The sequence below is a fragment of the Teleopsis dalmanni genome, chromosome 2 (genome assembly GCF_002237135.1).
Source record: "Teleopsis dalmanni isolate 2A chromosome 2, ASM223713v2, whole genome shotgun sequence".
In the NCBI taxonomy this organism is placed as follows: domain Eukaryota; kingdom Metazoa; phylum Arthropoda; class Insecta; order Diptera; family Diopsidae; genus Teleopsis; species Teleopsis dalmanni.
The window spans coordinates 175,515,133-175,527,791 of NC_051847.1; the positions used below are offsets into that span (position 1 = coordinate 175,515,133).

Genomic DNA, 12,659 nt, shown 5'->3' on the forward strand with positions numbered 1-12,659 from the left:
ATATAATACAACTAACACACATAATTTTATGCTTGTTTTATAAGGAAGTAATTAGAGAACTATTTTATATTCACAATTAAAAAAATACTAAAATAAAGAAAATTAATAATATTTGACAATAATTAGTAAAGTAACCATTTTTCAATATATCAAAAGTCCGTCACCAATGTTGCTATCAACATCGTCAAATTGCATTGTCATGGTTCTCTCATTAACTGTGAAACATAATTACATTCAAGTAAATTAAGTTTTGTGATATTTTGTATAGTACCTGTCAATGTCAAAAATTAATATTTACTTAAATAAAGTATTATAGGTCAATTAATTCAATGTAACTAGTTTTTTAACAAAAGTTGCGGAACTTAACAAAAAAAAAGAAAAATAAATAAATAAATATAAACTAAATTGAACATTTGTTTAAAAAATAATAAAAAACAATATTTCAAAGTACACTCCAAAAATCTAAAAATTTTAATAAAGACTTTAATTAAGAGATAAATATTGATGTCAACAATACTTAAAAAAATTAATAATAATAATGAACTGAATACTACATGGTTTCCAGAACCGTTCATCGAGTATTGCGCGCTAAAATCCTTTATTCAATTATTTTTATAAAAAATAATTTGTCACACAATAATAAAAGTATTTTTATTGATACGGGTAGAGTACCGGATGTCTTAATCCCATAAATTACAGTAAATCTTTTATTTCTTGAAAACTTGTTACTAATTTGCTTTAAAGTGTAGCATATTTTTAGTATAGGTTGCAGAACTCAACAAAAAAAAATTGTATATATATAAACAGAATTAAATTATTATTTGAAGAAATCAACAAAACTTAAAATTTTAAAAAATAATACAAAAATCTGAAAATAATAATAGCGACTATAATAACAATGAAAACGTGAAATTATACTTAAGAGACTAAATATTTGTTCTGATCCCGAATTCGGTATAAACTCAGTAGCATAGACCTGCTTCAAATAACATACTTTCACAATATATGCTCCACCTGCGATATATCATATGATATAGAATACCACGCAGCCTTCGGACCGTTACTCTTTTAACTTAATTATTTCTTTGACTTTTCGTTATATTTCAGAATGATTAATATACATGGTATATATATAGTACGTTAATTTTTATACGAAAAAATAAATTAGTTCAAATGAATAAGAGATTCCAGGAATCTTTATTTCTGAATAGATACTGCCCAGCATTTAACACTACATTTTTCAAAATGCATCGAATGAATTGCATTTAACTATTGAATCCGTTTTAGGTATACTTTATCCCAAATTTAGTAAATATTATTTATTACCAATGTAACCCAGACAAAAGTGAGCTTCAATAGCTGTTATAGAGTGTAGAACTCTATACTGAAAATAATTTCATGAGTGACTCTTTAAATAATGATTTGTCAAATATTATTTTATATATTTTACACAAATATATTATATATATTATTTATTATATATTAAAACTTTGATTTTTATAGACTAGTAAATCATTAACTATGAGTATCTTTATATTGCAAAAAGTACCATCTAAAAGGAAATGTGTATATATCGAATATTTGATTTATGATTTCGTACATTATTATTATAAAAAAGGGATATTACACTGCGTCCTAAAAGATCTATTGTGCCCCTTAGTTGGATTAGTGTGTTTCTCTAAGTCCGATTTGTTTAATAAAAAACAGTATAAAGCCTATCTTTCCTGGTCTTGAATCCCTATGTTTCTTGTGCATCAGTGCCCGGCACTCAACAGTATTTCATCTTAACAGTATCTGCAGTCTGAGTTAGATTGGATTTTTAACTTTGTTAGGTGATTATTCAGTCTACAGTAACTGGTTACTAGTTCCGTTATAATTTTTCGATTATTCTTTATTTGTTTTATGCAATCCTTGATGCGTTTTAAATTGTAAGTCTCTAAAAGCATAAATTTAACTAAGCCATCAATATATATTATAACTATTTTTAATAGCTTCAAATTATTTAAATCTAACATACACTTCAACAGTTGAGTGTCGCGTTCTAGAGATGATTAATTATTTCTTTTAACTTGAATGTAAATCTCTTAAATGTTGTTAAGTAACAAATTAACCAAGTAATTTTATTTTTTTTTTTTGTTTTCAAGATTTATGTATCAATAATTTGTTTTCTTTAAATTACTGCAATTTGTAATTTTCACAATTCTGAAGTAAATTAATTTTGTAATTAAATTAAATGCTTGACAATTATTCAACTCAAAAACTGCAGCACGTGACCAACACTGTTTCCTAATTTTCACGATTTCGATATTAATCTCTGAACAATGACTTGAACCGCCAAAGAACATGGAATTCTCAATTCTAAGTAACCTCAGAAGTTGTTGAGTAAATAATTAAAATTAATTTATAAAAAAAATATATATGTATATATATATATATAAATAATATAAATATACCACATTTCCAGCACATTAACTAATAATACAAATCTCAATTCATTAAGCTTCATAAAATTTATTCAAAATATCTCTAAATTTGCAAATCTTTAAACTCATATAGTAAAGAAGAAGAAAATTATATCTAAATATTTATGAAAATATAAAAAATCAATAAATGTTAAACAACGAAACATCCTTCATAAATCTTTGTTATACTCATGAAACAGCATAAAAATTTGTCTACCGAAAACAATTTTAATCTATCAAAATCAATGCAAGACGTGCTAATGTGATTTATCTCAATAATCTCAGATTATATAAAAACCATTTAACCGCATGTTGTGCATGTCGCATCCAGTTTTGATAACTCGAACCACAGTTGCATCTTCGTTTTCAATAAAAAGAAATTATGCAAAAAAAGATAAAAACATAATTAGTTGTACGTGTAATAATTTTATTTCATTTTATATTTTTTTTATCACATTTATTTTATTTTATTTTATTTTATTTTATATTTTATTTGATTTGAATGCAATTTGAAATGAACACGAACAAAGCAACTGCAACTATAGATACTTGGCTGCGTGTAAGTGAAAGTACAGCTGGCAGCGACTAAGATGACAAACTTACATACAAGCCAGTAGATTAATCCACTGCAAGACTAAATATATATATAAATACATATATATACATACTGACGACCACAAACTAAGCTCCTCTTTGAGCTAAGATGTTTGCATCTCAGTCACCTACTTTTTTCCAAATATTTAAAGAAAGGAAATGTTCACAATTTTTTACTGCAGATGCTTTAAGCATACCATACCGACTTCTCAAGTGCACTACATTTGAAAATATTTTGAAATAAAAGTGATATTTGTTAAGTGAATGAGATATAGTTATGTTAGAACTAAACATATAATCCATAATTTTGTATGAGGTACAACCTGTGTTTTTATATATTATGTTTTCACAAAACACATCCAACCCTTATCTCCGCCCCTTAAAACTACTTTCATTACAACTGCACATTTTTAAGTAATTGCTTTAATTACTCATATGATGTTTTTACAAGAAAAGTACAAGCAAATTCTCCCCATTATCGACCATATCCATATATATAAGAACTGATCTCTACCTCTGAGGTAGAGATCAATACTTGCAGTCTCTAAAAATTAGTTATATATAATTATATGTAAGAAATATCTCCAAAAAGACCACTGATGATGGGAATTTGACAATAATCAAAGCAACTGTATGGTGAGCCAAAAATTCAGTTAATAAAAATAATAAAATTTTGTTGTTGCAAATCACAACTCAGGAAAACCTAACTATATATAAGAATCTTAGAATGATAATAATTTTTTTTCTTAACTTAATTTTTGACTATTTTTAGTAAATGTAATATATGTTATTCTTACAAGATTTCTCAAGTCTCAATAATACATTCTACTTGAAGGTAGCACATTCGTATCTTTTAAGGTTGCATAAGAAAATCTTTGTTTACAAACTGCAGATGCGGTTTGGGCTTGCAATTTTTGTTTTTTTTCGATTTTTTTTTTGGCTTAATTTTGGTTTTACATAAAATCTTGAGGGTTGCATTTCATGATATCTCATATTACATAGCTTTCAATTGTGAGCAACATCACATGATTTTCTTGCAACAAAGATATTTTTCAAGTTGTGTTGCATTGGTTAATGAACTTTTTTGTGTTCAGTGTAATTCGACTCACCTTCTGTGTTACATTGTGCAATACATTGTCAAGCAGGTGAACAGGAAAAAAACAACTGATAATGATCCAAACTTTGAACTTTTTTCATAAATTAATTTCATTTTTTAACGCAGTTGGAGGTGTTCAATAAAATATTGATACATGATTTTTTGTATTTGGGAAAACAGAGAAGTAAGCTGACATATAAAAATATAATTATTTACAATTAATTATAGTTCATGTTATGAAATATATAATACAGAAAATATATAGAAAATATATAGAAAATATATATATAGAAAAAAAAATAGTTTTAAATTTTTAAAAGCGAGATTATTGTTGTAAATGCATGAGGATGATACACCTGAACGATTGCAATACCAGTGTCCAGACTTAACTATATATTCAAATACCTATATGATAGTTGTTTTTTAATTAACTGTGGTGCATCTTAGTTTTAAAAAGCAGCTACTTATAATTTTCAATGAATACGTTCGTTATATTATAAGACGTCTTTCTGCTGGAAATTTCCAAAAATGTGTAATTAATATTGAGACAACATAAAAAATATGTTGATAACATATACAAGGCGTAAAGAGGGGTTTTGAAAATACCTCATGTTAAGTAAGAGTAAGTGTGCTCAAGTGCACTGGCTCAAATAGCTTTAACATAATTATACATTTTTCTTATTTATTTAAAACTACAAAAATGCTGCCTTAAGTGTGAACTATAGATTTCAGTTACGTTACCATAAGATCTACTACTAAATAAAAGAATTATATTACCAGTACTCACAGCTTTGCCAGAATCACTCTGACTTGTTAAAAAGCAGGACAGTTTGACGATATCGATTCTTAATTAGAATCGACAGAGAAAGATTTCGATTCTAAATAAGAAAAAACTCACAAGAATTAATTTTGCAAGAATTAATGAATCTTCAAGAATTCAAAAAGAGAAGTTTATATGCTCAACATAAGTACTCTGATATTTTTATTGCTGACCCAGACCACGAAATCCAGCAAGTTGGCATCTAGTGATTGTGGAAACCACTGTACCAAACTAATAATTTTTATCATGGTTGTGGCTTTAAATAGCAAGACAAATCTGTGTTCACCTTTTTTTCAGCTATATATGCCTATATAGAGTTGATAATGCTGTTATTCTATGAAACTGGGGACTTAACCTTATAGACTTAACTAGTTGGTTCACTTTGAATTGAATTAGGGAATCGTACATTTCAGCGTTATTTGCATCTGCACCCAGTGCTGTCTTTTTAGAGATTATTCTCTACAACTTCAATTCGTAGTATTAGCACGAACAATTATTTGAGTTTAAGTGGGCTTTGCTGTACAAGGTCACCACTCCAGCCTAATATAGCGTATGTGTACTATAATTAACACGTCAATTATTCGAAATAGTTATGTTAAAATAATTCAAAATTGAAATATTGAAACATTATGTTTTAAAGTTTTAAAATCAATATGTCTAACTAAATAATTTCCAAGTTTGTGCTTTTAAATTGTACATTCTTTTGTACGATTACGGATATTTTACAAGACATGAATCTTAATTACAAAAAATGTATAATTACTTATTTCAGAATTGGAGACTGCAAATGACTTAGATGTCTTCATTTAAATTATAAAGTTCATCTCAGTTCCAAAAACAACTCCATCTTCGTCATGCAACAACTATTTACGTAAAATCTACAAATAATAGCTGAAGTTAAAGACGTCTATAATAGGATAACGAAATATCTCTAAGATCTTTATTATAGTTATATCGCAAATATACTAATAGATGCTTTGAAATTAATATTAATGTCATTTTAATGAATACTGCAATGCTTATGCTTTGCTTTTAAAAATTTATAAAGAAATTAGTATAAGCAACTCCTTCCATGCGTTGCAAAACATCAGAAATATTTTTCTGTGTCTTTGAAGTTATGCCTGGCAACATGTTGCAAGAAACGTGCATTTTATTTTAAACAATTTGTTTATGAATTTTTCATTAATAATGCATATGTAAGAAAACCATGCAAACAACATAATTTTGTGTGTATCGTGCGGTGATTGATAGATATAAATTTTTTCAAAATTTTTTTTTAATTGTATTTTTTTTAAATGCAACCAAAATTCTTAATTTGACGCTCGTGTCTATAGGCCTTTTCCTCCATCATTCAAAGCAATTTGTAAGCAATTTTTTGCTATTATTTTATAAAAATTGTAGGTTTGGCTTAAAGCATTAAGCCATTAAATTATACCCTTCCCACTTGCAATAGCATTAAAGTCTAGAGATTAAATAATTTATTTTTGATGTTTTGATTAAGATTAACAATGAAGTAAAATAAAAATAATTATAACAATAAAAGTTAAAAAATAATAAAAAATATTGGATTGGAATTATGACTTACGTTCTCGCTAATTGTATCGAAATATCGAGTATTAGTTCACCAACAGTGGCTAAGTCATCTGCCTTCCAATCTCCTTTTGGCTGCGAAACATCTGAAAATATCATTATTGGAATTTTATAAAAAAAACTGTTAAGTTGTATATTGAGATTTATTTCAAAATTTCAATTTTGATATAATCAAGTAATTATCAATCTGGAAGATTATATAGCAATACATAGTTATTCGGTTTAGTCATAATATTTTAATCAAAATATTAATACGCAATATTCATAGTCTACATAGTATACAATACTATACATAATATATATATTATTATATATATTATATAATATTATATAACATGAAATATTATATGTAATATAGCAGATTTTGACTTCAAAAATTTATTAAACAATAGTATTTTAGTATTAAAGTTTCAATGTGATTTCATAAAAAAGTATCTTTGACTTTGCTGAAGAGTTAGTACTATTCACATGTCGATATGTATCATTATTTCTTTTTTTAAATATTTTTCAGAAAGGTTCAAAGGCATACTTACGAATTCTTTTTCTCGCATCTAGATAGGCTGCATTTACTGCATCGTAAGTAATACAAGTATTATCTCCTGTATATGGCCTCCTGAAAGTAAAAAAATATATATAATTTTAATGCTTGATTTATATTTATCTATAAAATAGTTTTTTTGAATGATTACTTTCAATTTAAATATTAAACTTGATGAAAATCAGTTATAATGACAATTTAATCGTAGACAGTTTCAACGATTTTACTCGAAACAACTGTATGGTCAGCCAAAAATGTAATTAATTAAAATAATAAGCACTTTGTTGTTGTAATTCACTACTGTTCGAAACCTGTCTACCTCAATGTAATATTAATATATTATTATATTATTGATGTATGATTTCACACGATATATATTATATAAAATTTAGCAGCCTTAAATCCTTTATACTCAGAAATATATTAATAATATAATTATAATAATAATAATGTGCATATAATATAATTTATAATCGTTGTTCCTGCTAATGACAATAATATGAAATCTCCATTTAAATTTTATTTTATAATTTTTAGTTCCAAAATTAAAAGTTTGGGACTAAAAATATATTATGAAACTGAAATAGTTCCATAATATAACTTTACTGAAATAGCTTAAACTACAAAAATTAAATTTCAAATTAATTTTGTGCCATGAAAATAAGTGCTTCCATACATTTCAATAGCAACAAATTTCACTTTCTATTTTTATGACAACTTTCCAGTGAAACACTTGTGCACAAAAGAAGATACATGTTAAAAATATAATTTTATTAAGCGCTTGAAGCAATTTTTCTATGGATAGCAATCAATTTTGCGCTTATCACATGTGACCACACGAACAATGCCACTCCAAATTGGTATGTTCTTGGCGGAAATGTGCGCCCACATAATAAGATTTGCGTCAAAGCTTGACTACACGCCGATAATCAAATTATTAACAATTCACAGGATGAAGTATAAAAGCTGGCAATCTAAAGGAAATCGCAACAAGCGCAGCTAAGTACTTAGCTCGCAACCGTACGATGAAGCAGTTACTTTGGAGACCCATAAGAGACTAGTCGTGTACCAGTGCAAGTAAGAATTGCCAAGAAAATGGAAAATGAGGGCATAACCTCGGCAAAGCAACAGTTGCAAAAAGTCATTGAAAAATGCAAGAGTGAAAGAATCTGTGAATTACAAGTGAAAAGCGTGGAAAATTTTTTGAAAAATAATCAGAAAAATTACAATAGTAAAAGTAAAAAAATAATAAAAATATTAATAATAATTTGTCTAATATTTTATTCAATTAATTTTTACTATAGTGAATTGCAAACGAAGGTAATATGCGATTTAATTAAATAAAATTTAATAAATAAGAAAGATGGAAAAAATAAATAATTTTCTTTATAATTAGTTTTTAATTAATTTTATTAAAATATAAAGCGAATCGCGTATTTTCTAAATTTTAATATTTTAAAAAAATTTGTAGCGCTGCCTTTTAGATTTGCCCCGTCAATTGCGCTACGCTTTTCGGCCGGCTGAAAAGTGCGATTTCTGTGAGAATATCTCCAAAGTGGCAAGAGTGCGTACTATCACCAGTAATGAGTTTGAGAGTCAGTACGCATATTCCGCCACTCCTGTCATTGTGGAAGACGCTACACAAAACTGGACCGCACTAACTGTGAGTAAATTGTTTTGAAAAAACTATATTATATATATGAATATTAACATGTATTGCATATATATGCATGAAATAATCTTATTTCTCATATTCTTGGTTTATCTTGCGTAATGTAAATAAATTATCAATACTAAAATCAAAATAATACAAATTGCATAAAACTATCTCCCAAGTCTGAATGAATTGAATTGCCTTAACATAGTTTGAACAAACAAAAAAAAACTTTTTTTATTAAAGTATATATTATATACTATATAATATATAGTATATATACCATACCTTATTCAACATTTTATTAAATCGAAACAAAACTATTACTAAACATCTCAAATTAATAATATAATAATTATGTATGGACCAATAAATTTGAATAAAATGAGTATATAAAATTTTTGAAGCTTTGGAATTATTATCCATAAAACATTTATATTATCCTAGTTCGCTCTTATATAGTACGCTAGAGATTTCTCATACAGTTTACTTGGTATCCACTTTAATAAATGAATACCACTTAGGTAGCTTGATTAATTTTATCAAATTAATTTGCACATTTGAAACCACCGTTCTCCATAGTTTTTACTTCATACAGAGCATTAGTTTCTAATACCTAATATATTAGTTTCTATACACTTAATACCTAATGTAGTTAATTTTTGATTTGTCATAATCCCGTTAATCAATGTTACATTACTGAAACACTTTGATCTATTGAAGCTTTGAGAAAAACGCTAAATTTCTACAGATTTTTCAAATCCTTTTAATTTTGATTATACTCAAAAATGTGTTCCTTTTATATTCTGTTATATTATTGCTAATCACAAGTTCATTTTTGATCCTTCATGACACAATGGAACGCAAAGAGCAGTAGACATAAATTGATCAAATTTTAAAATATTTTTTTGAGATCTTATACAGATAGTTTCTGTAGATTGCTTTTATTTTTCCAGAAATTTGATTATTGGTATTTTCGTGATGTCTATCAAAATTCCAAGCGTAAACAAAAAATATTAGATTGCCAATTTTTGCCATATAAGACTGGTTTTAAAAATATTCTACAAGCATTGGATATGTCGGAGGAACGAGTTGCATTACAAAGGGGTACTACCCCCTGGTATTTTGGTTGGAGTAATTGCAATCCTGATACAGCTGAAGAATTCCGGAAACATTATGGACGTCCATATTTCTTGCCTGCTGCTTCAGAAAACAATGCCGTTGATTGGTTTTTTATAGGAACTAGTGGACTCGGAGCGCATATGCATGTAAGTTAATTATTAATTTATAATAAACATATACATTCGTAAATATGTGTCTAGAAACTTGTCAAATTAACTGAAAGTGTCTTTATTAAAAATAATATTATATGCTATTAATATATGAACTATAATTGGATCGAACGAAAAGCCAGTTTTCAACGAGCTGAGACTATAACTTTGCAAGTGATCATTTTGAAGTGATCAAAGGTCTCTATTAACCTGTGCGGAACAGTAAGTTCACATGTACCCTTAGAAAATAATACAGAGTTGTGAGATCACACGATTATGGAGGCTATTTCACAGGAGCTTTATATGAAATTATTATGAATTCCTAGTTATAAGCATGGACTAAGAGTAGAATTTTTACAGACTTAAATCTAAAGTTAAAATTCGCAAAACAATAATATTTAATTAAGTTATTTATAGCTGTGGTTCATTCGTTCGTTCTAATATGTAATATTAATGTTAATGTATATTAAAATTAATGTATGTATTATTACTAATTTATTGTAATTTTTTTTGAATTTTAGATAGATAATGTACATCTGCCATCCTGGCAAGCGCAACTGAGCGGTAGCAAACGTTGGGTATTAGCACCGCCTCCAGAATGTTATTTTAAGTGCAAACAAATGGATGTAGTAGTTAATAAGGGGGACATAAGTAAGTATATTTTGTAAATAAATATATATTTGTTGGAAATGTGATTTCATTACATATCAACAAACTAGTTGTGCTGGATACCAATAAATGGTATCATCAAACATTTGTACAACCGGGTCAAGTAAGTCTAACGATTGGAGCTGAATATGATTAAAGGATAATAAACTGATATTGTTAATAATGTAATTAATATAAATTTGTTTTTAATTTAATTTAGTTTTTAATTTTATTTAACAAATAAATTTGTTAAATACTGTATATTGTTGTGTATGATATGTATGTCACAAGCTAAATGAAAATAAATATTTATTGCAAAAAATTTATTGTACATTTAATAACTATTATTATATGTTATTGACTTATAATTTTATATACAATAATTAAGTTCTTTTTATAGAAAAACTCAGTTTCTCATACTTTCTTTAGTTGCCAACAAACTTTCTAACAATTTCTCAGCCAACTCGTGCGATTTGAGATTGTTATCAGCTGTAGTGCATTATCATCACTGGGGCATTAGCCGGCTAACAACAATAACACCTGTCATTGCACATTCGAACGTCATTTCTATTGCATTGTAATCCGCACATTGAACTTAAAAAAATGGTGCAAGTTTTTTCCTTTAAATGGTTTTGATTTCGTATTAGAAATTCCAGCATTGACCAGTCGAAACTGGACCACAAAAGCTTTCGGGATTGAACAAAAAGTGCTTCCAACGAGTTTGTCTTGTACAAAGAAATTGCACAAATAGAGTTTGATTTACGACATTTTTGAATAACTTGGTATCTGCAATTGTCTACACGATCGGACAAGTCTTTTTTTCATTTTTTTATTGGACGGAGTTCAGCTCCGTTTAGTTAACAGCAAAATTTGTTGTCTACGCAAAAATGCACCAGTTTTTATTGTAATTACTTAATATTACAATTATTATCAATTTACGTTTGTACACATATGTACCCGTCCGGACCCCGGACCCCGGACTCCGGACTAGTGAGTATATCGTCACGTGGTTTAGATGATGGCCTTAACACGCGACGCGTTTTGCGAGTTGCAACAATCTTACATTTTAGGAAATTTTTCATTTAATTCGATCGAAAAAACCTTTTTGGCTTCAGTGCAGACAACTTAAAGCCAATCTCGTTTGGTTTCTTCTCTGCACGAATGTGAATTGTTGCTAAATTGAATGTTTCAGGTGATTTAATTAAATGTTGTAAGTGATATGATTTAACTTCGTTATTACAAGTATGGAAATGCTTCATTTGGTGTTATATTACATGCTCAAATTAAGTTGTGAAATATTTAAGAAAACAAAACAAATTAAAGAATATTACTAAATATTACTATTAACAGTTAAATATTAAAACAATACAGAACTTCTTCGATATGAACAATAAGTGGTAATTTGTACAAATGTGGAAAGTCTTAGGAGTACAACTTAACCAAATGAGAATTAAAATACGGTAACAAATATATTATATATATCCCTCTCCGCCTCCATTTTCCTCCCCAATCCGGAATTTGCACGTGTTCATCGGACTTGTTTGCAGTCGGGGGAAACAGACTGTATTTTAGCGTCGCACCTCAATGATACCTGCCCGCCTCATTGAGTAACTGTGGGCTTACCGTGTTATCGGGGGCTATGACACGGCGGATCTCCTTTCCCCCACACTCGTGGGAATTTAATGGAACATAATTCAAATAACAATAATAGCAATATAAAAAAACCAGCAGGAGCACACACTGCAAATAAACTGGTAAATCGGTCGGAGCCTGATATCCAACATACCGATCGCCAGGCAGCCTTTCCAAAACGGAAAGCGGAAAAATGTACTGAGGGCAAAGAAGCTGCGCTATCTCAAAGAAGGCTTAGCACCGGAGGCAGCCAAGGAAAAGGCGCTCAATCGGCCGAGGGGCAATCAAGACTCTAAGAAGAGGTCTGCCCAAGAAATTAGTCCGATCGATCTTCAATCAGCTAAGAAAAGAAGA

The 12,659-nt window shown here is 28.2% G+C and overlaps 2 protein-coding genes across 2 annotated transcripts in view; one reads left to right on the top strand and one right to left on the bottom strand.

Moving 5' to 3' along the window:
• The window catches only part of LOC119681854 (peroxidase-like), a 72,785-nt gene that overhangs the window by 9,162 nt on the left and 50,964 nt on the right, over window positions 1–12,659 (bottom strand). The window contains exons 3-4 of the mRNA XM_038095146.1: window positions 7,096–7,175; window positions 6,558–6,648 (exon numbers count right to left, since the gene is read on the bottom strand). Of these exons, the coding sequence (XP_037951074.1) occupies window positions 6,558–6,648; window positions 7,096–7,175 (171 nt within the window). The remainder of the gene's footprint in view (window positions 1–6,557; window positions 6,649–7,095; window positions 7,176–12,659) is intronic.
• On the top strand, window positions 8,376–10,957 carry LOC119681855 (the record flags this gene model as incomplete). The annotated part of the gene is made up of 5 exons (XM_038095147.1): window positions 8,376–8,420; window positions 8,572–8,763; window positions 9,711–10,022; window positions 10,547–10,676; window positions 10,745–10,957. Coding segments are annotated over 5 exons (765 nt in total), but the record flags the coding sequence as incomplete, so codon positions are not given.